Source organism: Apteryx rowi, unplaced genomic scaffold (genome assembly GCF_003343035.1).
Source record: "Apteryx rowi isolate R43461 unplaced genomic scaffold, aptRow1 scaffold_33, whole genome shotgun sequence".
NCBI lineage: Eukaryota > Metazoa > Chordata > Aves > Apterygiformes > Apterygidae > Apteryx > Apteryx rowi.
Window position 1 is genome coordinate 53073 of NW_020449752.1, and position 23114 is coordinate 76186.

A 23114-nucleotide genomic window follows, 5' to 3' on the forward strand; every position below is an offset into this window, starting at 1 on the left:
AGTCTGGCTGTGGATGAACACCGAGAACAGCACCGTGCACAAGATTAGCGTTTCGCCCCGGTGTTGTTAGCCAAAAATTCCTCCTATTCCTGCCGCTGCTCTGGCCGCCTGTCGCCTGTGGTGTTATCGCCTTGCGCTGTGGACACAGGTGCAGGGCAATGGAGCTGTTACATAAGTGCTTTGAAATTCGAGTGCTTATTTTAGGTATTTCTCATTTGTGAGCTCTGTTAAGGCTTGTCTTGCACACTTGACTCTGCTAACCTTGAGGCTGTCAGAGTTTCCTGTTTATTTTATTTTATTTTTTTTAGCGTCTTTGTCTCAATGGCAGCTCTGGGCAAGAAATAATCGTAAGCACTGGGCTGGAAACAGTGGAGGCTTTGGCCTTTGAACCTCTCAGTCAATTGCTTTACTGGGTCAATGCTGGGATCCCAAAAATTGAGGTATGTCTACAACCACCAGTGCTAGAAAGATGCGTTTACATCTGTGTATCCAAGTTGGATGCTGCCCTGAATTCTTATTGCTCGTGTGGCATTACTGACCACCGACCCTCCTCCTGCAGCATGGTATTCCACTTTACTGGGTCTAAATGCAAACAGAGTATGGTACTATTCAKCCCTGCGTAGTTAAACTGATATCAGTTTATGAGGCCAAAATGAGCAGTAGAAATGGGGGAAAAAAACCCAAACAGCTCATTAAGTAATTTACCTGCAATTAATTAAGCTACTTTAGATTGGACCGTGTCCTGCGGTACATGGGGCTAGAATGGGTTGTGGTAGAGAGCTGCTACAGCCAGTTGCTCATTCACTAACATAGAAATAGCAATAAATAAACCAGGCCTATCATCTATTATCACTTGCCTTAAGATAACTGCTTCTTCTGCCTGTATATTTTGGATAGCTGTTTTATTAGGGAGCTGTAATTAAATGCCACAGAAGTTCATGCAACTTTAAACAGCGAAACTGCTCTCTATATTGCCAGCAGTGAATACACCCTGCCTTTTTTGTTATTACTCCAGGTTGCCAATCCGGACGGAGACTTGCGACTTACTGTCCTAAATTCCTCGATACTGGAACGACCCAGAGCCCTCGCTCTGGTTCCCAGAGAAGGGTAAGCAAGAGATCACCGTGAATAGTTGGGAGATAATCCGAGACTGGGAGCCGGTTTCTGTTTTAATCAAACTGCTGTTCTCCGACCTGCACATTTCCACTGGTAATAAGTTTTCCTGCCAGTAAAACTGGTCTGGTCAGTGGAGAAAGCTGTGGTGGTATGTGAGGAATTGCGCTGCGCTCAAATTCGAGAACCGAAGGAGAGTTGCGCCTTTTTTGAATACGTCTTTGCTGCAGCCGCTGCTGTGACAACAGTGACAAACCTGAGCTGCCTTTAGCCCTCTTCGCTTGGCCGGTTTGAGCAGAGCAACCACCTCGGCAGCAGCTTCTGCAGCTCGCGCTGCGCTGCCTGCAGGGCTCYGAGCCCTCAAGCAAAGCGGTTTAAAGCTAGGTAACCTGCAGCTACAGCCACACCACAGAAACTGCCACCTAAATATGCCTCTCTGCTGCTGGTAGACCTCCCGGTCACGCTGATTTGAATAGCAAAGAGTTGCTTTTCCAAAGACATGCCCTGCAAGAGACAGGGAATTTAAAGTATTCAAATCTCTGCTTTATAACCTGTTCCTTTTGATGAGATGTTTTGTTACCATTTCGAGTAACCTCTCTGGCTCTTGTCAGGTTGATGTTCTGGACAGACTGGGGAGACTCCAGGCCCGGCATTTACAGGAGYGACATGGACGGATCATCGGCCGGCTGCATCGTTTCGGAGGGYGTGCGGTGGCCAAACGGCATTTCTGTGGATGACCACTGGATCTACTGGACAGAGGCCTACATGGACAGAATCGAGAGGGTTGACTTCAATGGCCTCCAGAGATCCGTGATCCTGGATAGCCTCCCTCACCCCTACGCCATTGCCGTGTTTAAGGTATTTATGCAGGGCCTCTTTTCAAGTAGATGGAGATCTACACAGCAKGCACGGTCTTAGGCAGGGGGGCTTGGGCTTGAGGAGTGTTTAGCACCCTGGCTCTGGCTCCTGGGAGTGAGAGGGTGATGCTTGCTGTAGTTCTGCTCTGGGCATGTTCAGACAAATCCCAGAAACTAACAGGCAGGTGCAGCCTAATCCAGGACTGAAATCCAACGGGCTCCCAGCTTTTCCAAGCAGCTGCACTGTGATGTCTTCCCCAGATTGTCTGTGACTCAGCAGATGTGCCTTGTGCTCCCATTTGTGCGCACATCCCATTTCGAGTCTTTCTCATCTTCCTGCCCCTGGCTTTGAGGAGCGTTTGGACCCTCGTTGCCCTGCGATTCCAGGGTGTTGCAATGGTCTCAGCCCAAATAACTGATGGCTAGCACTTCTCAGGTGGCTCCACTCGTGTCTCTTTGCACTAAGGAGCAAAGCTTGTGTTTCAGAATGAAATCTACTGGAATGACTGGTCACAGCTCAGCATTTTTAGAGCATCCAAAAACAGCGGCTCAAGAATGGAGATTTTAGTCGGGCGATTAAATGGGATCATGGATATGAAAATATTTTACAGAGGAAAGACGACAGGTAACTCAGTGTGCATGGAGATGATCTTTCCTCAGGATATTGTGACAGGCCGAGTGCTCAGATGGATGGGTCCCATGGCACTGAGTGTGGAAATCCATTTATCCCCCATTTCCACAAGTTCCCAAGCTGCAAGGTCGTCCCATCTCACGTTGCATGAGCCTGAAGGTACTCACCTTCCTGCAGGGCTTTTTAAGTGCTCAGGTGCCCTATTCAGGATCGTGTTGCATTAGCACCGCTTCCTACTTCTGAGCTGCCATGACAGATATTTCCTGTCGGAGAGAAAGAGGACTTACGGCCCTCTCTGTGCTGTGATGGTACCTCCCCGTTTCGGTCACAGACCGTGGCCTTTCCATGCAAAGGAAAAAAAGGCGTCACTCTGGGCTGTGCTTGGGTAGCAGCAGCCCCTGCGTGAGGTATCACTCACTGAAGGGACTGGCATCGCTTTTAGACGGGTTTAAGATCATCAAAGCGCTTTAAAAATCAGCGCCATGCAAGAGACTGGGAAGACCATTAAGGCCCTCAATCTCCATGGGAGCAGAAAGCTCTTTGCATTTCTAAGCCCGGCCTCAAAACTTGGCACTGCTGAGCTGGCTCCTAGCCGGGGGCCTGAACCCAGGCAGTGAAGCGATGGGTAAAATTGGTCTTCTTGCTGCGTCTCGTGGCCCTCTGTCCCGACCGTGTCCCTTCGCCTCCTGCCAGGGGAGAACGCCTGCATTGCCAAGCCCTGCAGCCTGCTCTGCTTGCCCAAGTCAAACAACGGCAAAAGCTGCAAGTGTCCCGAGGGCGTCTCCAGCACCGTGCTGCCTTCAGGGGAAGTCAAGTGTGACTGTCCTCACGGCTATGTCATGAAGAACAGCACTTGTGTGAAGGAAGGTAAATCCGTGCTCAATTCTTGTCGCTGCCTTATCTTGGGAGGTGGTGGCTTCTGCCACTTTGAGAGGTCAGCGTGACCTTCCCCGCTGCCCTTTGGGCTAGGAGAAGTACGGCCTCTGGTCCAAGAGGGCGGCACCATGCCTAACGCCGGCCTGTTTGTGCTTTCCCCTTTGCACCAGAAAACACCTGTCTGCCGAACCAGTACAGATGCTTCAATGGGAACTGCATAAACAGCATTTGGCAGTGTGACAACGATAACGACTGCGGGGACATGAGCGATGAGAAAAACTGCCGTAAGTGTCCTGTGATGGCATTCGCCCATCCCAATTTAGACATCCGCTGTGTCGGTGTTGCACCTGAGCTGCTTGTCTAGACTCCCTTTATAGTCACGGGGAGCACGAGGCATGCGGAGGGCACGATTTGTCTCGTCCGAAGGGACACGTCCAAAACTGGTTGCATGAATTGCTCCCTGCAGGGGCTGGTATTTCATCCTTGCCCAGCTCAGGTGTACAGGTCTCAAGCTCGGTGAGACTGATCCCAGCTTTTGTGTGAGGGTGCACGCTTGTCTTTCGCAGTAATTATCCCCTGAGGCTAAYTGGGGGCACAGCTGATGCTGAGGAAAATAGTGCATGCAGAAAGTGYCTTTCTGTCTTCATCGTGAGGGCTTGGGCCTCTCGCTGAGCTAATAAATCAAGTTCAAATACAGGAAAGACAGAGGTCACCTTCTCAAGTAAAATTAGGGAACCCAAATGCACATAGGAAGCGCAGCTCTCCCAAGCCRTTGCAGAGCCTGAGGGGTTTGGATTAGTCCGTCATGGAAAGAGGGCCAGGTTTGAAGTTTGGAATCAGTGGAGGACCAGACGTTCCTGGAGAGATGCTCTTTATCCCTGTTTYGTACTCATAAAGAGGTCATTTTCCTGCCTACCCTGAGATACCAGCCAGCRGAGTCAAAACACATCCTTTCCCCGCAGTTTGACCTCACTGAAAGCAAATAAGTAGTAGGAGTGTGGTTTCCCCTCCCGGTTCTGGCTTCGCCGCCTGTCTCGGGATGAGATAAAACCTCTGCAGGTGCCCATCCCTTGCGTGGGCTGTGCAGGGGGTCGGGGAGCCCTGGCCCCAGAGAGCGAGGCTCCGGCCGAGCCTTCCCCTCCGTCTGGCTGCTCCGCGCCGGAGGCTGCGCTGCCTTTTCCCTCGGTCCCTGCTCCCCAGGCGAGACCAGGCAGCTCTGCAGCCCAGGGCCTGTTTCCTCCTCTTTGCTTTGCCTTGCCTGGAGGGCATTTTCCCAGCTTGCGAGTGGGTGGGATGAGCATCAGCCCATTAACCTCTTCCTGCTCTGCTGTACGAGGTGCACGTGATAATGATAGCGAAAATAAAACAGTAATGATTCAGAAGGCATGGAGAAAAGCTCTGCAGCCTGCCGTCCCTCCGTCCTGCGCCTCCGTGCGCCGTGTTCGGGTGCGGGTTATSTGACCGCAGCCTTGAACGCCCTCTCTGCCTCTCCTCCCGCCGGCGGCAGCCACAACGGTGTGCGACGCCGAGAGCCAGTTCCGCTGCCAGGGCTCGGGCACCTGCATCCCGCTCTCCTACAAGTGCGACCTGGAGGACGACTGCGGCGATAACAGCGACGAGAGCCGCTGCGGTAAGTGYGGTGCTGCGCTGAGTCGCCCGGTCCTCCCCTCCGAAGCTGTGGGATGATAAGTTGAGGGAAAGCAGAGGCTGGTAAACAGAGCAGGGTGGTGGCTCTTGATCCTTCAAGGCTAGAGGCAATGCGGGAAAAAYGCTTTCAAGGCCGGCTGTGCCGCAGCAGCGGCTGAGCCGCGTGTGCCTTGCTCGCAGAGGCCCACCAGTGCAGAAGCGACGAGTTCAGCTGCAGCTCCGGGATGTGCATTCGCCTTTCCTGGATGTGTGACGGTGACAACGATTGCAGGGACTGGTCAGATGAAGCGAACTGCACTGGTAAGCTCTTCGACGGGATCAGTAAGCTTCGTTTTTGCTAAGGAAAGCGCCGGCTGCGTGTCAGTGAGCGCAGTGATTCCGCTTTGCTTTTTGTTTGCCAGCCTGCGCGGGCAGGCTCGTGTTGTTGGGGCCATCCCCTGGCTGTGCCACCTGCGGCGCTAGCCGTGCCCCTGGAGCGCTGCTGAGCAGGAACCGCTGGGCAGCCCAGCGCGCTTCGCCTCGAAACGGGCTCCCTGGCTACGCGGAGGCAGCGAGCGGGCCGGYGTGCGCTGATTGCATGTCGCTGCCATTAAATACAGGGCAGAAAACAGGCGTTTGCTCTGCAGCTTCTCCACAATGAACTGACCTCAGGGCAAGGCAGATTTAGTTCAGAAAGCGGCTCCTCGCCTAAGCAGCCTTATGTTGCCTCTGTGGTTTTGGAAATCTAAACTGGTGGCGTCCYGGGTTTACACCACTCGTGCAGCAAGTCTTACGTCCCCGAGTCTGCTTTTTCTATTTGCATCTGAAAGCCCCAACACTCAACTGTCCTCCACATCGCGGTGCAAAACTGCTGTCCCTGAGCTGCCTTCTAAGCTCGCGCTCAAACGGGGACCGCTTCTCATTAGAGAAGCCAACAGGAAAAAATGTACGGTCTTTTCCATTAAAATTTTTCTCAAGAATTTGCTTGCTCAGGCTGTAACGCCGGAGCTGTTTGTGCCGGCTGCCGGAGCGGGATGCAGGGCGCCGTGCCAAGGAGCTCCCTTTGGGGCCCCTGCGCTCCTGCGTGCTCAAACCACCGCGGAGCCTCACCTGCCTGGGGCATAGGAGGTTTAAAGCATTTCTCTGGGGATCCTGGTCGTTAGTATTCTGCGAGCGTGGCTGCGTAAGAAGGTTTAATTTATATTGGAATCACTTATCTCTCATATGAGTTTCTCCAGAGAGAATTACTACAGGAAAGGAACCTACTTCAAAAAGCCTATCGGGTTTGTTAAGCCTAAAGTTGAAATTATCTAAGAGGATCACAATTATTTGAGAAACATTTCATCTGACTCCACCAGCTGCATTTATTGCTCTTATCTAAAATAATTACATTTCATACTGAATACTTAATAGAATATTACTGCCACAAGATTGTAGTATTCTGAAATATCTGCAAGCGCATGTCACTAGCTAACCTAAATTAAATTGCATGCTACTGAATTTAAGTTGAACACTGCTTTTCTTCTAGATAATGATGAGTGCTCTCCTGGTTTGAGAGTGGTATTCGTTTTTAAGGGGACACCGTACGTTAGGCTTCAACCAATTTAAACCATAGGCAGGCATTTTCCCAGCAGGAAAGGAGCGGGGGCGCATCCCCGCAGGGCCCGGGCTGAAGCGTGCCGCAGCGAGGCGGCAAGCTCGGCGGGGCGCTGCGCTCAGGCGCCCTTGCCGGTCTGCTTTCAGCAGTGTCCCACACCTGCGAGGCCTCCAGCTTCCAGTGCCAGAACGGCCACTGCATCCCGCAGCGGTGGGCCTGCGACGGCGACGCCGACTGCCAGGACGGCTCCGACGAGGACCCTGCCACCTGCGGTAAGGCGCGCTGCTCGCGGCGCAGGGGAAGGGCCGGCGCGCGAGGGATCGCTACAAAACCAGTGAGATAAAACCRTAGCAAACTCGGGGAGACAACTCCCATCCCTCCGAAAGAGGACAGACACGGCGAGGGGAGGGGATTTGGGTTGCGCTGTGGGTTTTTATCCCTAATTAAGAGCAGCTCTATAAAAAGCCACAACACTCAAATCTGAATTTCAGAAAAGAAGTGCAACGGCTTCCAGTGCCCGAACGGTACTTGCATCCCAACCAGCAAACACTGCGACGGCATCAACGACTGCTCCGACRCCTCCGACGAGCAGCACTGTGGTGAGTCCCAGGGGCCGCGGGGACCTGGCAGGACCCCAAGAGCAAAACCAAAGCATCAGAGGGATGCCAGAGCACAGTATCTGGACTTGCTGCCTTGCCAAAGCCTGTCTCGCCGAGAGGAACAACACCAATGAGCTAATGGGAAAGCCTTAGTTAGCATTCATTAGCCCACTGGGAAATCTGCTCCTCTATGCTTGTTGGTGAAAGGCTAAGTAGGTGGGATAGCRCAGGGGAAGGAGGGTAGACTGGCAGGAGCTATATTCGGGGACGTGCCCAAATCCTGCCTAATGCCTCTGCCAAGCTGCTCGTACCAGGATGCGTTACTGGGCGAGGGCAGTATGCATAGATACGGAGCTCAAACTATTTGTCATGGAAACTTTCTGCGCCTTTATGAAATCCGGCCCCTGCGCTCGACTGTGCAAATCAAAGAGGGTGGTTGTGGTATTGCTTTCCCCCGCAAGGAGCTGCCCTTCCCTCCCTTTCTGCACCCCRATTTCTGCAGAACCCCTGTGCACCCGCTACATGGATTTCGTCTGCAAGAACCGGCAGCAGTGTTTGTTCCACTCCATGGTGTGCGATGGCATCGTCCAGTGTCGGGATGGCTCAGATGAAGATGCCAACTATGCCGGATGCTGTAAGTGTGACGGCGTGCTCTTGCCTTGGGCTTAGAAGGCAATCTCACAGCACTGTGCAAAAGGAGGGGTTGACAGAGAAGGAAACCAATGCACAGAGAGGAGAGTGCCTTCCCCAGGGTACCCAAAAGCCAAGAGGTCTCCTAAGAGGTGGCCCTGGACTACAACAATTTGCTTTTAAGTCCCTGGCTGCCTTTTGGTGTGCTCCTTCCTCTCTCTGGCATGATGAGCTTCCCTCAGGCCCTTAATCCTCATGCTAAACCTCTGCTGAAGAGCAGCTGGCTCCTGGGTGGACAGCTTTCCCCTGTCGCCCTGCAGCCCAGGACCCCGAGTTCCACCGCACCTGCGACCAGTTCAGCTTCCAGTGCCAGAACGGCGTGTGCATCAGCCTGGTCTGGAAGTGCGACGGCATGGACGACTGCGGCGACTACTCAGATGAAGCAAACTGTGGTGAGCGGTACCTCAAGGTCCCCTGTCACCCCAGCTCCAGCTCCCTTTGAATTTGGGGAGCATAAAAAGCACTAGCTTCTTCACGTTTTATATGCACACCCATGCATATATGTATATATGTATACATGGATGTGTATCATGTTCCACTTACGCACTGCACAGTGTTTTACCTAGAGATCAGTATCATTTTCCTCATGTTACAGGTAGACTGAAGCACACTGAAAGTCTGATTATAGAAGGCACATATTGCAGTTGACTAAAAGTCATACAAGAAAATATTTACTCCACAGATTCCCTGCCTGAGGCAGACAGGCAGCTTACAGCCAAACTCAATATTTAGCAATGATCCCTAGGCAGCTTTGGGAGCCGTGCGCAGGCAGCTGAAGCAGCTGTGTGCTCATTTCGGGATGGCTGGCTTTGCCTCTCCGTTTCTGCCGTGCCCTGCCTGCATTTCAGCAGCCAGCACTTTGCGTCTGAGATCTGGCATCCGGCACGCTCGGGGTGCTGCATAAATAGCAGTGACAACAGGCTAATGAGAGCTGTGAGGGATGGGGATTAGGCRGCTGGAGAAGAAGAAGGGCCCTGCCTGCACTGCTCTGAGGGAGGGTGATGCTCCTCTGCTGAGCTGAAACCTGCTCAGGAAGCACGGGGGCTCACGGGACTCTCCTCTCCTTGTCAGAAAACCCGACGGAGGCCCCCAACTGCTCTCGGTACTACCAGTTCCGGTGCGGGAACGGCCACTGCATCCCCAACAGGTGGAAATGCGATGAGGAGAACGACTGCGGCGACTGGTCTGACGAGAGGGAGTGCGCGGGTACGGGCGCGCGGGCTGTTTGCAGGAGCAAAAAACCCTGTGCCTGGGGGCTGCGGGAGCCCTCTCATGCGCCAGGACCTTTGCACGTCTGCCTCCTTGCAAGTGCCAATTAGGAGCTTTGCAGATCCTGCACGGATAAAAGTACCGTGCTCGTAATGTCTTGTCTGCCCCCTCCTCGTTCTCCCTGCCCATCGTGGCTTTCGGGCTGCTAGGAACAGGCACAGCTTACAGCATGCGTGCAGAAATGGGCCGGGAAAGATCAGCTCTCGCTGTTGTATTTTTAGGTTCTCCAGTTCTTCCCATTACTACATCRATCCCACCAACATGTTTGCCTAATCACTTCCGTTGCAACAGCGGGGCCTGCATCATGAACAGCTGGGTCTGCGATGGATATAAAGATTGCACAGATGGCTCCGATGAGGAAGCCTGCCCTACTTTACGTAAGGTTTTCTCTTCCTTCGCCCCTTTCCCTTTTCTGTAGGATCACATCTGCAAGGGCTGTAGGCCTTTAAGTCTCAAATACTTGCCAAATTATTAAATTATGCGTTGGTGTCAGAGCCCACCACCTCTTCCCTCCCTGGAGTCACACCTGCTGACGCCAGCAGAGCAACGGGTCCAGCCTTCCCCCTAGAGCCTGAGTCAATGCAGGCACCGCCACTGCTGCAGCAGTCCAAACTGGGCTGTTCAAGCCCTTGCCGCAGCTTCTTGGGCTGCGTGCGGGAGCGGAGGCTGGGCTGAGACCGTCAGCCAACATGAGGGGCAGGTCCGTGGGGGCGACGTTTCGGCTCACACCTCCGCTGAAGGTAGAAGCCAGCCCTCCCTGCCTGCCGTCCTGGGTGAGGCCAGCGGGGCTCCGAGCTGATGCCGGTAACCCATCCATCACTACCCCAGCGCCAGCATCCCCCTTTCCYGGCTGGCTTTAGAGCCGCGAAACCGTTTGCTTTTCCAGCCCCCTGCAGTCAGGAGAGAGAACGGCTTAGAGATTTAGTGAACCCGAAAGCCGAAGGAGCCGTATACCTTTTAGATGGGAAGATATTGCCATCTAGTGGAGTTGAGACCTGGGGACAGATTTGGTGGCAGCAGCCATGCCCTGCCTGTGCCCGGTGCCGTTTCTCACCGGGCTCCTGCTTCCTTCCCCCAGGACCTAACGTAACCGCCACCTCCCCGGCGCTCCTGGGCCGCTGCAGCAGGTTCGAGTTCGAGTGCCAGCAGCTGAGGAAGTGCATCCCCAACTGGAAGAGGTGCGACGGCTTGCGGGACTGCCAGGACGGCACTGACGAGAGGAACTGCCGTAAGTGCGGGGGCAAGAGCTTGGCGAAGCTCTTTGCAAGGGCGGGTGCGCTGAAGAGTCTCATTGCTAGAGGATTCCTTGCAATGAATGCAGCATTACAGTTAAAAAAAAAATAGCCCCAAAATAGTGCCCATCCCGTTAGACAAGGCTGCTCTTCCCTAATCAGCTGCAGCTCAGAAATGTCATATGCCTCGGGTGTGATGTCTCCTGGTTGGGCCCTGCGGGAAACAGATGGCAGTGATTTCCTGGATCCCCTCTGTGTCAGGCAACTCAGCACAGCAGACGAGTTGATCCAAAACCATATGCTGACAAGTGGGAAAGGGAAGGAAATAACAGAGGTGTAGTTGGGGAATTCAGGATGCCACTGCTTTCTTTGACATCTAGAGGGTTGTGCTGTTGATCTCAGTGGGATAGGCTCCAGGTTCTTACCGTAGCGGATGCGAGCATGCCAGAGGATGTAGCAAAACAGAAATAGCCCTATTAATGACACGCTCTGTCTGAGCTCTGTCCCTGAAACGCAGCCACCCCTGCACCCGAACACGCCTGCCTTTGAACCGGCCCTTGGCACCGCCAACAGCACAGTGCTCGCGAGGAAGCTTCCCTGCTGTGAATCATGCAACCTCTCTGCGTCTTGCAGCTACTCACAGCACCCTGTCGTGCCCTAATGGTTATAAGTGCGAAGACGGGGAGGCCTGCATTATGCTGACGGAGCGGTGTGATGGGTATCTGGACTGCTCAGACAGCAGTGATGAAAGAAACTGCACTGGTAAGAAGCRGCCCTGCTCTATTTTCCATCTCTTCCTCCATGGTAGCACACTGAGGTGCTCTCCTGACCTTTCAYTCGCAATGTCCTGGCCCTGTCTTCCTCTTCTCCCTCTATTTAGCTGTCTGAGTTATCTCCTTGCCCATTTATAATCAGCTGGGACACATTTCCCTGCCAACTTCTACACAGCAAATTTGTTTTTTCAGCAACCACAGACATAGAAAAAAATAACGTTAGGACAGGCAGGAGCAAAGCTGTCTGTTTTGCGTGGCCCCCAGGTGAAGCCATGCTCTGCAGCTATGTCCTTCTCCGCACGGTGACCCTGGGGCAGCGGCACCTGCCCTCTCCCTGTCCCTGCTCCTCTCACGCTGGCCTTCGTTAGCCCTAGGAGGCGGCCCATGCCGCRAAGGTAATCACGATCAATCGCTGTCTCTCGCCAGCCATGACATTCAGTTATTTTCCTACTGGACTGTTTGGGGGACGGAGAATCAATCAGGTTTTAGTGCTTTAATTAAATATTGATTGGGAGAGGCTGCCTCGATTCAGCGAAAGGGGGAAGGAGCTGCCGAGATTCACAGCTTGGCTGCTCTACCGAGGGGAAACCATCTCTTTTTCCCTCGGAAAGTTTGTCGTGTCAAGGCTGTCAGCACTTMCCCCTTCCCTCGCTAGGACCAACAGCCTTACAGGGATTAATTCCCAGCTGGTCGGGGAAGCGGAGCAGCAGCAGGTTGGCCCCTCTTTGCCTGGCTTCCCTACAGCACTGGGAATGGAGCTGGCACTCGATAACTGCCCAGGTCCCCGGGGGTGTGCGGGCGGCAGCGAGCGGGAACACACGCAGGGAAAGAGCTAGATACGGTAAGGAAAACTATGCAAAGAAAGGCTCTRGATGGCTTACAATGTCAGTACAGGTGAATTGCACAAGTAGAAGAGTGTTTTTGGTGATCAGGTTGCACTGATACATTTCCAAAGTGATGTTAAAGAGTGTTTTATCAGTGGCCATACTTTGCCTTTCTTTGGGGGCGAGGGGGATGTTTGCATTAGGCACCATAAAGCCCACCAAGATTCACTTTGGGGAGAACTAGGAGCATCAGGATTATGTTCCTGCCCTGAACAGCCCACTCTTCTCTGTCGATAACACCTGCCTAAACTCTATGTCTAATCTGGATGGTGCAAATACTCCCTTTAGTGCATATTACTGTTTCCACCTCCACGTGCTCTCCATGCTATGTACATAACTCTTGTTTCTGTTCTGGGTAAGGGACTTGTTTTGCTCCAGTAAAATAACTTTCCCTGCTTAGATGACACAATCGTGTACAAAGTCCAGAACCTCCAGTGGACAGCTGATTTCTCTGGCGACGTCACTTTAACGTGGGCTCGGCCAAAAAAAATGCCCTCGACCTCCTGTGTCTACAACGTGTATTACAGGTACATTGCATATTACAGATACGTTGCATGACCCATTGCTATTTGTATCAAATAAAGGACAGGAGAAGCATGAGCACTGATAACACTATTCGCCTCTTTACAACAAAGTACCAAACCGAATCAGGTCTTTAAAGAYTGGGAACTTTGCAATCATTCTTCTTGAAAAAGTTGCTAATACTTTGTTAAAAAGGAGACCCAAAATAGCTGTAAGTAGGGGACATTTGTGAAAAGCTCTGTTTTTTACAGAGTGTTTACTTTGGGTATATTCAGTTTTCATTTTCTGCTTGGGTCTTCTCTTTGTGGCAYCGCTAACAACGAGAAGAAAGTCAAGAAATGAGAGCACAGCAGTTGTAGAAACCTCAGAGGATGGTGGCTGTAAGGCACTAAGCTATGTTTAGTTCATGCTTTGAAATGCTTTCTTTTCAAGTTGGTGGTGTGGCTTTACTGAAAAGAAAAGGAAGAAGCAAGTTCTTAAAACATAGTTAGATATTTCATCCTTTAGGACCAGCTGAGCCCCCTCTGTCACTAAACCTCCTCCCGAGTGAAGTGCTTTGACTCTTGTGCAGGACGGTTGGTGAAAGCATTTGGAAGATTTTGGAAACRCACAGCAACAAAACAAACAGTGTTTTGAAAGTCCTCAAGCCAGACTGTACCTATCAGGTGAAAGTCCAAGTGCAGTGTCTCAGCCGAGTGTACAACACCAACGATTTCATCACCCTCCGCGCACCTGAAGGACGTAAGCAGACCTGCGGGGCTCATTTCACTTGCCTCACTCCTACTGCTTTGGCCTAGAAAGTGACTGTAGAGGTAGCCCCAGTGTAAACAAAAAGGAGTCTTCCCTGAATCGCAGTCCACAACTGTCTTTTCAGCAGGCCCAGGGAATTGCCCAGGACTGGGCAACAGGGCTGCAGCTTCCTGGCCTAGAGTCAGTCCTGCCATTAGGTCAAGATCCTACATTTCCTTCTTCCCCTATAATTTTGTTTCAGTATCACTAGGAAATTCATTTCTTCTTACAACGCAGTGACAGACCTATGGGACTGTTCAGTACCGCATGCAAGGAACAAGATAATCTAGCTGCACATTGAAGGTCAGATTAAGGAAAAGATGCAAAAAAAAAAAAAAAGCAGAGCGCTTAGTAAAATCTTAGCCCCACCAGAGTTGCTAAAAAGGCTTCATTGCCCCAGTGGGGGATGGAAGGGACATGGGGCACAACTGCAGAAAGAAGGCGTCTTCCCTCTCCCATGAGCCAGGGCCACGTGGTCAGCCCCGCTCGTTTCCCACCTGCCTGAGAGACCCTGTCCTGCTCTTGCTTTTTCCCCCGTGGTCTGGACACACCGACCATGGCAGTGGCTGTGTCACTAACGCCTTTGTTTCTTTCCCCAGTACCGGATGCTCCCTTTAACCTTCAGCTGTCCTTAAAAAAAGAAGCTGAGGGGGTGGTGACTGGCTGGTGGAGTCCTCCTGTGAATGCCCACGGGCTCATACGGGAATTCATCGTGAGTCCTGCTGTGCGGTGGGGGGCCGGGTCGAGATCAGATGCGGGGCAGGAGCCCTGTGTACCCCTCAGAGCAGAACGGGTCCTAAGGGCTCCTAGCAGCAGGGGTTTGCCTTTCTGAACAAAAGTGATCCCTGCAGAGGGTGGGGGGTCCACGAATAGGACCTTTGTAGAGGACATCTGCTGCGAGTGTTAGGCCAGAGAGGAGAAGAAATGCTGCAGGACGCTAGGTAGTGACACAGTCCTCAAATTCATGATTTAATTTCTGGCTCCTTTTCTAAGCTTTCAGAATTCATTGTACTGACATTTTGACACAGAAGGACCTGTGACCATGTGATATTGGTGACAGTAGAGCCCTCATTGCTTGTTTCTGTGCTCACAGGTGGAATACAGCAGAGGTGGATCCAAGGAGTGGTCATCCCTGAGAACTACCAAGAACTATACTGAGATCAAGAACCTACAGGTCAACACATTATACACTGTTAGAGTGAGTATTTTCAAAGCTTTAATTATAGGAGTACTATGGATGCTCTCATTTTCTGCTAGATGGTCTAGGAACTGCACGGTCAACTAACTGTTAGAAAGTATATTGTTAAAATTCTGCCTTTTACTGTCAACCCACAATGGGGACTTGGCATTTTTGTTGGTAATATATATAGTTTCAAGGCCTGAATTCTGCCCCTTGATTTGCTCCTTCTCCCAGGAGGCCAGGCTGTATTATGAAATCTGTGCTATTAATTGCCCATTTCAAAGTCATTGTCATTGCACCGGATCTGGGCCAGAGATAAATTTGGTCCTAACTGTATCGCTGGGAAAAGAAACAGATATACATGTGGAGAATGCATCATTTGAGAGAAGTGGGGTAATTATAGACTGAACTGATAAGAACAGGAAATCAAAGTCTGCAAAGTGAACCCTGTTAAACATATACTCTCCTATTGTCCATCTTCCAAGTGCTGACTGATCACGGATACTTGTGGGAGTTCACTGTGAAATTGAGGATGGGGATAAAACCCCTCATGAATCAATGTTTCTCTTGCAATCACTTACACAATTCTGTTTGCCTGCTGCGTTGGAGTGAGACTTTCCTTCTGTGTTATTCCTTCCTGTACTAACCTGTCTGCAAATTAATCTTTGGAACTGGATTCAGTGCTAGCAGGGGTTTCACAGAAGTGGTGGTTACCCAGAGCAGGGCTGGGGATTCCAGAGCTCCTCATATTTATAAACTTTTTAGAAAGATCTCATAAGATAGTGGTTATCTGTAAAGCAGATGCACCTACGCCTTCTTAGATTCCCTTAACTGACTTAGCCTGCTTTATCTCTGTTCATAAGCATTTTATTACCATGTAATTAAGCTATAGTTTGCTTCAAAGTCCTTTTCCCATGAGTTCTGCCATGTGAGTAACCTTGCTCTAACCTCATTCTCTGGCTGCATTATACAATGTTGGCAGTGTACATTTGTTCATATTAACTAACCCTCTTATTTGAAAAGGTTGCTGCAGTAACTAGTCGAGGAGTGGGAAACTGGAGTGATTCCAAATCCATAACCACCATAAAAGACAAAGGTAAGCATTGTTGTTTCAGTTTAAATTGATTTGGACAACATAGCAAAAACTCTGAATATTAGCCTGAAATTTTAGCATCAACATGAATAACTGTCTTCTTTCTTTATTCTTCCCTATTGGGCATTTTACAATCTTTAGCAACTTTGCTCTACCATTTCACTTAACTTCAGCTGCCTGAAAGTTCAATGGCAAGTCTGAACTGGTTGTTGACTCTCCCCCTGCACCCTGTGGTGCAAAGGATGGGAGTACTGCCTCTGCAAGTGCGTGAGAAACATGTCCAGAAGGTGCCCTTCTCTCCTGGGCTGCAGATGGATTCCCAGTGACTTTTGTAGGCTAGATCCTACCTTTGGATAGGCAAGGTGCATTACCATTAACTCCTTTAGTACTTTTGCCTGAAAGAACACCTATTCTTTCCTTTCCCTTTTAGCTTATGATGGTTTCTGCATTTCATACGGGCTAGACGACTAAAAGACCTCGAAGGTTCCCAGGAACTATCACAACATTACAGTCATTCACTTGCAGACAGTAGATAAATGGAAACAAAACAATAAACCATTTCCCACTGAAATGTTTTTGAAAAGCCTTTTTGAAATCATTTGTATTCATGGCAACTTCTTTTTTTTCAAACCTATGTTCTGATGTCAGAATTGTCTGCTATCTAATTTGTCAGATAAAAGTGCATCCTCACAGTGTTAACAAAGAAAGAAAAGAAAACACCATGCTAATAAAAATGCAGGATTCTTGATAATATGAAGAGCACAAATGCCTGATCATTAGAGGTAGCTAGAAAACAGAGGTAGAAAGATCTGTAACACCTTTCAGTTCAATTTATATTAGAGCTTTGCAGCTGTCCGTACTGACAGCTCCTGACCTCCCATCACTGCTCACTCTGAAGGCCTGAAAACGTGGACTGTGATACAGAGCTCTTCCCAGTGAGTTCAGCAGTAAAATACCTATGTCTGGTCCTCTCCGTGTTCATCCTGTGCCTAGCAAAGCACAGAAATGTAAGGCAGCTTTTAGGTGACTGATCTGAAAAAATAACAGCAGATGTACATTTTGTATGTCAGTGCCTTTTCTGAGAGCCACGTGTCTTAGAGACAGGCAGCTTGGGCCCGGAAAGACTGGGGAAGCTCTTGGTCTGATATACGCTCGTCATTGTGAAAGTCTCTATTTTTCTTATCCTCTCTCTCTATAAGTGTTCAAGTAACAGCTGTCTCTTCCCTTCCTTCCAGTCATTCCTCCACCTGTCATACATATTGAGAGCTACAGTGAGGACTCCATAAGTTTCACCCTAAAAATGAATACTAACATCAAGGTAAATTCTTTATCTTTTCTTCTAAAACTGTAGTAAAGAAAAGGCCTGAGCTGGAAAAACTGTAAATATTGGATGGAATAGATAAGATCACCCACTTAAGTATTGCAATTACTTTTTAAAACTAATTATTTAATGCTGATTTGTTACTTAATACTCATCAACTGCCCCAGGTCTCTTAATTAGGATGGAAAATACAATGCACAGACCTAAAATGGTGAATCTTTCCCTGCATGCAAAAAACAGCTGAACAGATAGTTAATATTGGTGCCATTGCTGCTTGACAGGTCAGTGGTTATGTTGTAAACCTCTACTGGACATTCGATACACACAGGCAAGAAAAAAGGACTCTGATCATAGAAGGAGAAAAGTCAGTCCAAAAAGGTAAATTCTTTACATGTAAAATTTTCCTGTTTGAGTCAAGTCCAATGGGAAGTTTTCGCTGAAGGCTATAGGCTTATTCTTGCAGCTACATCTCAGCTGAATAGTTTACATTCAGGAAAGAGTAAATCTTGAGAAGACAAACTGGCAAATCCTTGGCCCCTATTATTAAGAATTGGAGATTTTCAACCAGATTCAGGATTCATCCTCAGAGCTGCGCTAGCCTTTTCTCATCACACAGAATTTTGTGGTTCCTTATCTACTCAGCAAAAGGTTAACTATTTCTTGGGCTCATATCCAGTACATGTCCCCGTTAATCAGATTATTTTCTGTTTTGGAGATATCACGGGCATGTGTAGGCAAAATGCAAGAAAGCACCCCAGGAAAGCAACAGGCTAGATTAGGTGCTAGGGTCCCGGGTGTGTTTGTACAAAGGAAAATACCCAAAGCGAATAAAAACACAAACCAAGAGACAGCAGCTCCTGTCTGAGATTGTTTACTGATGCTGACTATTTACTAATGCTGTCCCTCAGCCATAGTAGTAATTTGCCTCTCCTAATAATGCAAATCTCTCTTCTTCCTCAGTGGCAAATCTGACAGCGCACACACCCTATGAAATCTCTGCATGGGCTAAGACAGAGCTGGGCGACAGCCCTCTGTCCTTTGTACGTGTCATGACCAGTGGAACGAGACCTGCGTCTCCAAGTCTCAAAGCCAAGGCCATCAACCAGACTGCAGTGGAGTGCAACTGGACCGGACCGAGGAACGTTGTAAGGCGCCGATTTTCTTTTCTCACCAGTCAGGATGGGGTCTAGATCCGAACCTCAAAACACAAATAAATCTTCCTACAGAAGCGTTCAGTGGGATTGAATTCCACAGCCCTCAAAATTTTAAATCTGAAAAACTACATAAAGGACCTGCTGCCCCATRAACACAGGCGGAGAAAGTGTTCTTATTGCTTAGTTGTTCTCTTCCTCCACAGGTCTATGGCATCTTCTATGCCACATCTTTCCTAGAGCTCTACAGGAGCCCTCACAACACCACCACTACTTCACACAACATCACYGTGATCGTGAACAGGGACGAGCAGTACTTGTTTCTGGTAGGCTCCTTTTCAGTTATCCCTTTTACCTACAGTACGGCTATGGTTTGGTACCAAAGAGTGAAGGCACAGTATTAACTGCTGTGTCACCCCTTTAAGGTCCGTGTGATGTCTCCCTACCAAGGGCCACCCTCTGACTACGTTGTGGTGAAGATGATCCCTGACAACAGGCTCCCCCCTCGGCACCTCCATTCCGTGCTCACTGGAAAGACGTTTGCGGTCATTAAGTGGGAATCGCCCTACGATTCGCCCGACCAGGATATGGTAACTTCTTACAAAGTGTTCTCCTGTCCCTTTGCACGCAAAACCCTGGCTAAAAGTGAGATCACTGTCTTGCTGCTGATGGAGAAGCGAGTCTGAGATRAGGTCTACCACCACCTTAATACTCATCTTTAAGCTCGCGTGGACACAGGCGAGATGTTAGGCCAGCCTGGGCTAGGGGCTCTGCCTCCCACGCAAGTGGCTCTTCGGCCACCTGAACAAGGCCCGATCCTGCTCTCAGGCACGCTGGCCTACAGTCAGGTCTCGCTCCGCTCAAGGCAAGTCATTTTCTCAGCAAGCTTTCTAGTCCTGATCTGGTTCCGAGACTTTAAAGGTATAAATCTTCCTGGCAAAACTGGAATCTTTAACATGGCAGAAGTTTGCACTGCGTCCTTGCTATTTGTTAAGAAACACAATCTGAGGTTTTCTTCCTGCCCACGTATGTTCCAGTTACTGCATTTTCCTCATCTGTAAATCGTGACCTAGGGCAGGGATCCAGCTGCTCTAGCAAGAGCTTTGAAATCTCACTATACTTCACAGGTTTTCAGTAGAGTGAAGATACGGTTTAATCTGAGTTTTGCCCCCGAGTCTGATGTTCTAACATGGTATGAGATTGCTAGCAAGTCTGCAAGAAAGTAAGATTCTCTGTCATTCACTGTGTGTACCTTTCCTCCCCCTCCAGTTATATGCTGTTGCAGTTAAAGATTTATTAAGAAAAACAGATAAAATCTACAAAGTGAAAACCCGGAACAGCACCGTGGAGTACACCATTAAAAAACTCGAACCAGGAGGCAAATACCATGTTATTGTTCAACTGGGAAACATGAGCAAAGAATCCAGTATGAAAATCAACACAGGTAAAGGGAAAAAAGTATTAATATTTGGGTGCCGTGTAAATTCTTGCAGCACTATCCAGTAGAGGGAATCCCGTGCCATTCACTGAGACCTATGCTATATCCCACTGCTGGGCAGCCTAATGGAGCAGAAGGGCTCACCCGGTTTGAGACTGCAGTGCTTCGGCACTTATCGATCTCCCACAACCGAAGCATCCATGTAACTCCCCGCAAAAGCAATTAAAAAAGCAAGCAAGCAAACAAACAACAGTGGAGAAGTATCCTTTGGCATGATGGCCAGGGAATTTTTCTCCTGTCTAAATGGAGATGGGAATGACACCTGTTTTGCTATGTAGAGGGAATGAAATGCTGTTATGGCTCTGCCATAAAAACCCACTGGAAAACTCCTGCCTGCTTATGTGCTACGGTATCCTGTCCTCCAGGACAGCCCTTTGTACGCAGAGTAYTGTGCTGGACCCTAAAAAAAGTACTGACTTTCCAAGTGACCTCACTGCTGTTTCTTGTGCTTAAAATCTTATCTGTTTTCCATTTTCTGTCATTTGCAGTTCCCCTGTCTGCACCAGATGCCTTAAAAATAATAACAGAAAATGACCATATTCTGCTTTTTTGGAAGAGTTTAGCATTAAAGGAAAGTAATTTTAATGAAAGCCGGGTAAGTTGCACCCATGTCTCCGGTCCTATAGGCAGTGTTCAGTAAAACCTAGAGTAGAGGCCCTTGGATGGCTCCTTTCTTAGACTCTATAAATACATCAGCATGCTCTGCGCTCCTAAGTGTCCTTGTTAAGGCTTCTATATAGAGCTCACTTCAATTCATGTCATGGCGAAGGTGTAAGATCCAATCAGCTGCTTTTTAAGAACATAATTATCCTCTTGAAAAAGGTCAGCTATCACACGTGTGAAAGGACTGGGAACAAGCCACAGCCTCTCACRTTGGTAAGCACATCAGTGGCATCTGAGAGTTGTTATTATTTAAATTTTGATAGAAAATCTGTGAAATGTTCTCTGTCAGGGCCTGGGCAGGTGGAAATCTATGTCAAAAAAACCCATCATTGTTACTGGACTCCATTTTTTGATGGTCTCAGGTGGATGCTAGGAACAGAGTGAACCAGAGAGATGGAAAACTTCTCTCCTCTCTAGACTGGCCAAGGTCAATGCATGCTGACAGGGATGCTGGGAGGAAGCTTTGCTATTGCTCTCTCTTGGCCGATAGCCCAACACATTTCATCAAAGCTAAATTCAGGAGCAAAAACAAATTTTAAAGACCTGTCAGAAGAAGCAAACCTGACCTCTGCAGCTTCACTCAGTTGAGTGATTTGGGGTTTGTGCTTTTATTTTCACAACTCTCAGGGTTATGAGATTCACATGTTTGACAGCTTGATGAACATCACGGCTTATCTTGGGAACACCACAGAAAACTTCTTCAAAGTTTCCAACCTGAAGATAGGTCACAACTACTCATTCACAGTTCAGGCCAGATGTCTGTACAGCGGACAGATGTGTGGGGAGCCGGCCACACTTCTGTATGATGAACTAGGAACAGGTAAGTCGCTGGCTTTTTTCCCCCCCTTCCTTAATGAGGATTAATGAAAGCCTCAAAAGCTGTCCAGAGCAGGAGTTAATAAAATATTATATAGTTAGTCAACTTGGTGTTTGTGTCCTAGCAAGGTAGGCTAGAAGAAATCATCATGCAGTTTCCTGAATGTGAATGTTGTGGCAATTTGGCCATGTTCTAGTTGAGCTTGGTCCACTGATGGATCGCACAGGACACTGAACCAGTAGCAGCTAGAGAAATGTGCTTTCAGTTGCAAATGGCACTTCTGTCCCTCCCTGGCCTGTAGGTGAAGACTCCTCTGCATCGAAAACTGAAAAATCCACAGATGTAGCGGCTATCGTGGTACCGATACTGTTCCTGTTGCTTGTGACCCTGGGGATTGGGTTTGTTGTGTTATACATGAGGCACAGGAGACTGCAGAACAGTTTCACGGCCTTCGCAAACAGCCACTACAGCTCCCGCCTGGGGTCTGCCATATTCTCCTCAGGTGACGATTTAGGTACGTAACAGTTGATTCCATGCAACGGATTTTAAGGACAGCTTTAAGGACCTGAAATTAGTGAAAGACCTAACTTCTGCATCATGCCTTGGGTCATCTTTGGCATAAAAATCTCTAAGGATTACATCTTGTTCAAAAAATATAACCCTGGCCCAGGAAAAATGTTTATAGTAACTTCACCTAAAGAACAGCCATTAATGCAAACAAAAAAGTTCAAATTTGGATATCCCTGTAGCTCAAAGTAGTTATCCTAACATCTGTTCTTATTAGGAAGGGGGGATGATAGAGCCCTTTTTTAGTATGACCAGCAGGACTGAGGTCTGCATACTCCATTTCTTGCTACACTTGGCCCAGGTCAAAGCAAGAGATAAAATATTTTCTCTGGCCTTATGCATGGTTATGTCTCTGCCAACATGAGAGAGGATCCTGCTGGGTTTTCAACCGGTTGGGCTGCATAGTTGTGACTGCCAGCTCCATCACGCTGGGTGATGCGCTAACCTGCTGCGCTCAGACAGTGCGTTAAGAGCATCAGCAAGGCCACGCTGGCAGGCTCACACCACTGATACTCTGGTTTTGACGGCACTTTTGTGGCCAACTTCAGTAGCCAGTATAGTTATAATCCCTGGCACTCTGGGGTCAGTGTAACAGAGCTTTGGGTTTGTTTTCCAGGAGATGAGGATGACGAAGCTCCAATGATAACTGGATTTTCAGATGATGTTCCCATGGTCATCGCATGAAGCGCGTTTCTGATTGTAAAAACCAAATGGTGTAAATATTTTATTTGATAAAAATAGTTGATTGTTTATTTTAAAAATGCACTTTGAGTTGCAATACGTTATTTTTATATGGGCCAAAAATTTAAAAAAATACACTTTGTAGTAATCAACTGTGAATTGCAAACTAGGTTGATTTAGTAACAAATTGCTTTGATTTAACATTAATTTAGTCTTACAAGGCTATGCTTGCTGGGCATGCTCTTAAGTCTGTGAGATATTTTCCGTTGACTAAATTGGCTACTCATTTTATTTTTCTAAGACAAGAATAAATTTATTTAAAAAGAATTCAGGAGATTATATATGTAGAGAGAGAGAAGTAATATAGTCCCTGAAAGTTTTGCTTTTACTGGAAAAAATCCTTTGGACTTTGTTTTATATGAAAGTATTTTTGTTGTGTTAATTTATTGGGAAATCTGCTTGAGAACAGATTTCCAAAGTCGTCAGACATTGTACACATTATTGTGTAGAACATGTGCCACTTCATCTTGCAAGGCAGTAGTATTTTGGCATCCCAATCATTGTTCTTGCCATTATAATAAAAAACCTTATTTTTACATATTTTTCCCATTATTAAAAGACACACAATCTTTCAGAAAGCTGACACTCAGGGATACCTGAGCACATGCTGAACTCCAACTATGAG

At 48.6% G+C, this 23114-nt stretch overlaps 1 protein-coding gene across 1 annotated transcript in view; it reads left to right on the forward strand.

Moving 5' to 3' along the window:
* SORL1 (sortilin related receptor 1) overlaps positions 1 to 22827 on the forward strand; it is a 41550-nt gene extending 18723 nt beyond the window's left edge. The window contains exons 17-47 of the mRNA XM_026071744.1: positions 309 to 440; positions 1016 to 1107; positions 1725 to 1971; positions 2457 to 2595; positions 3295 to 3468; positions 3648 to 3761; positions 4985 to 5107; positions 5305 to 5424; positions 6847 to 6972; positions 7192 to 7299; positions 7802 to 7933; positions 8250 to 8381; positions 9061 to 9195; positions 9480 to 9635; positions 10337 to 10486; positions 11124 to 11252; positions 12548 to 12674; positions 13241 to 13410; positions 14058 to 14170; positions 14552 to 14656; positions 15662 to 15734; positions 16967 to 17049; positions 17334 to 17430; positions 18013 to 18197; positions 18410 to 18529; positions 18629 to 18793; positions 19473 to 19647; positions 20190 to 20296; positions 20992 to 21184; positions 21483 to 21695; positions 22365 to 22827. Coding sequence (XP_025927529.1) covers positions 309 to 440; positions 1016 to 1107; positions 1725 to 1971; positions 2457 to 2595; positions 3295 to 3468; positions 3648 to 3761; positions 4985 to 5107; positions 5305 to 5424; positions 6847 to 6972; positions 7192 to 7299; positions 7802 to 7933; positions 8250 to 8381; positions 9061 to 9195; positions 9480 to 9635; positions 10337 to 10486; positions 11124 to 11252; positions 12548 to 12674; positions 13241 to 13410; positions 14058 to 14170; positions 14552 to 14656; positions 15662 to 15734; positions 16967 to 17049; positions 17334 to 17430; positions 18013 to 18197; positions 18410 to 18529; positions 18629 to 18793; positions 19473 to 19647; positions 20190 to 20296; positions 20992 to 21184; positions 21483 to 21695; positions 22365 to 22432 — 4203 coding nt within the window. The 3' untranslated portion in view covers positions 22433 to 22827. The remainder of the gene's footprint in view (positions 1 to 308; positions 441 to 1015; positions 1108 to 1724; positions 1972 to 2456; positions 2596 to 3294; positions 3469 to 3647; positions 3762 to 4984; positions 5108 to 5304; positions 5425 to 6846; positions 6973 to 7191; positions 7300 to 7801; positions 7934 to 8249; positions 8382 to 9060; positions 9196 to 9479; positions 9636 to 10336; positions 10487 to 11123; positions 11253 to 12547; positions 12675 to 13240; positions 13411 to 14057; positions 14171 to 14551; positions 14657 to 15661; positions 15735 to 16966; positions 17050 to 17333; positions 17431 to 18012; positions 18198 to 18409; positions 18530 to 18628; positions 18794 to 19472; positions 19648 to 20189; positions 20297 to 20991; positions 21185 to 21482; positions 21696 to 22364) is intronic.
* The last annotated feature ends 287 nt before the right edge of the window (positions 22828 to 23114 follow it).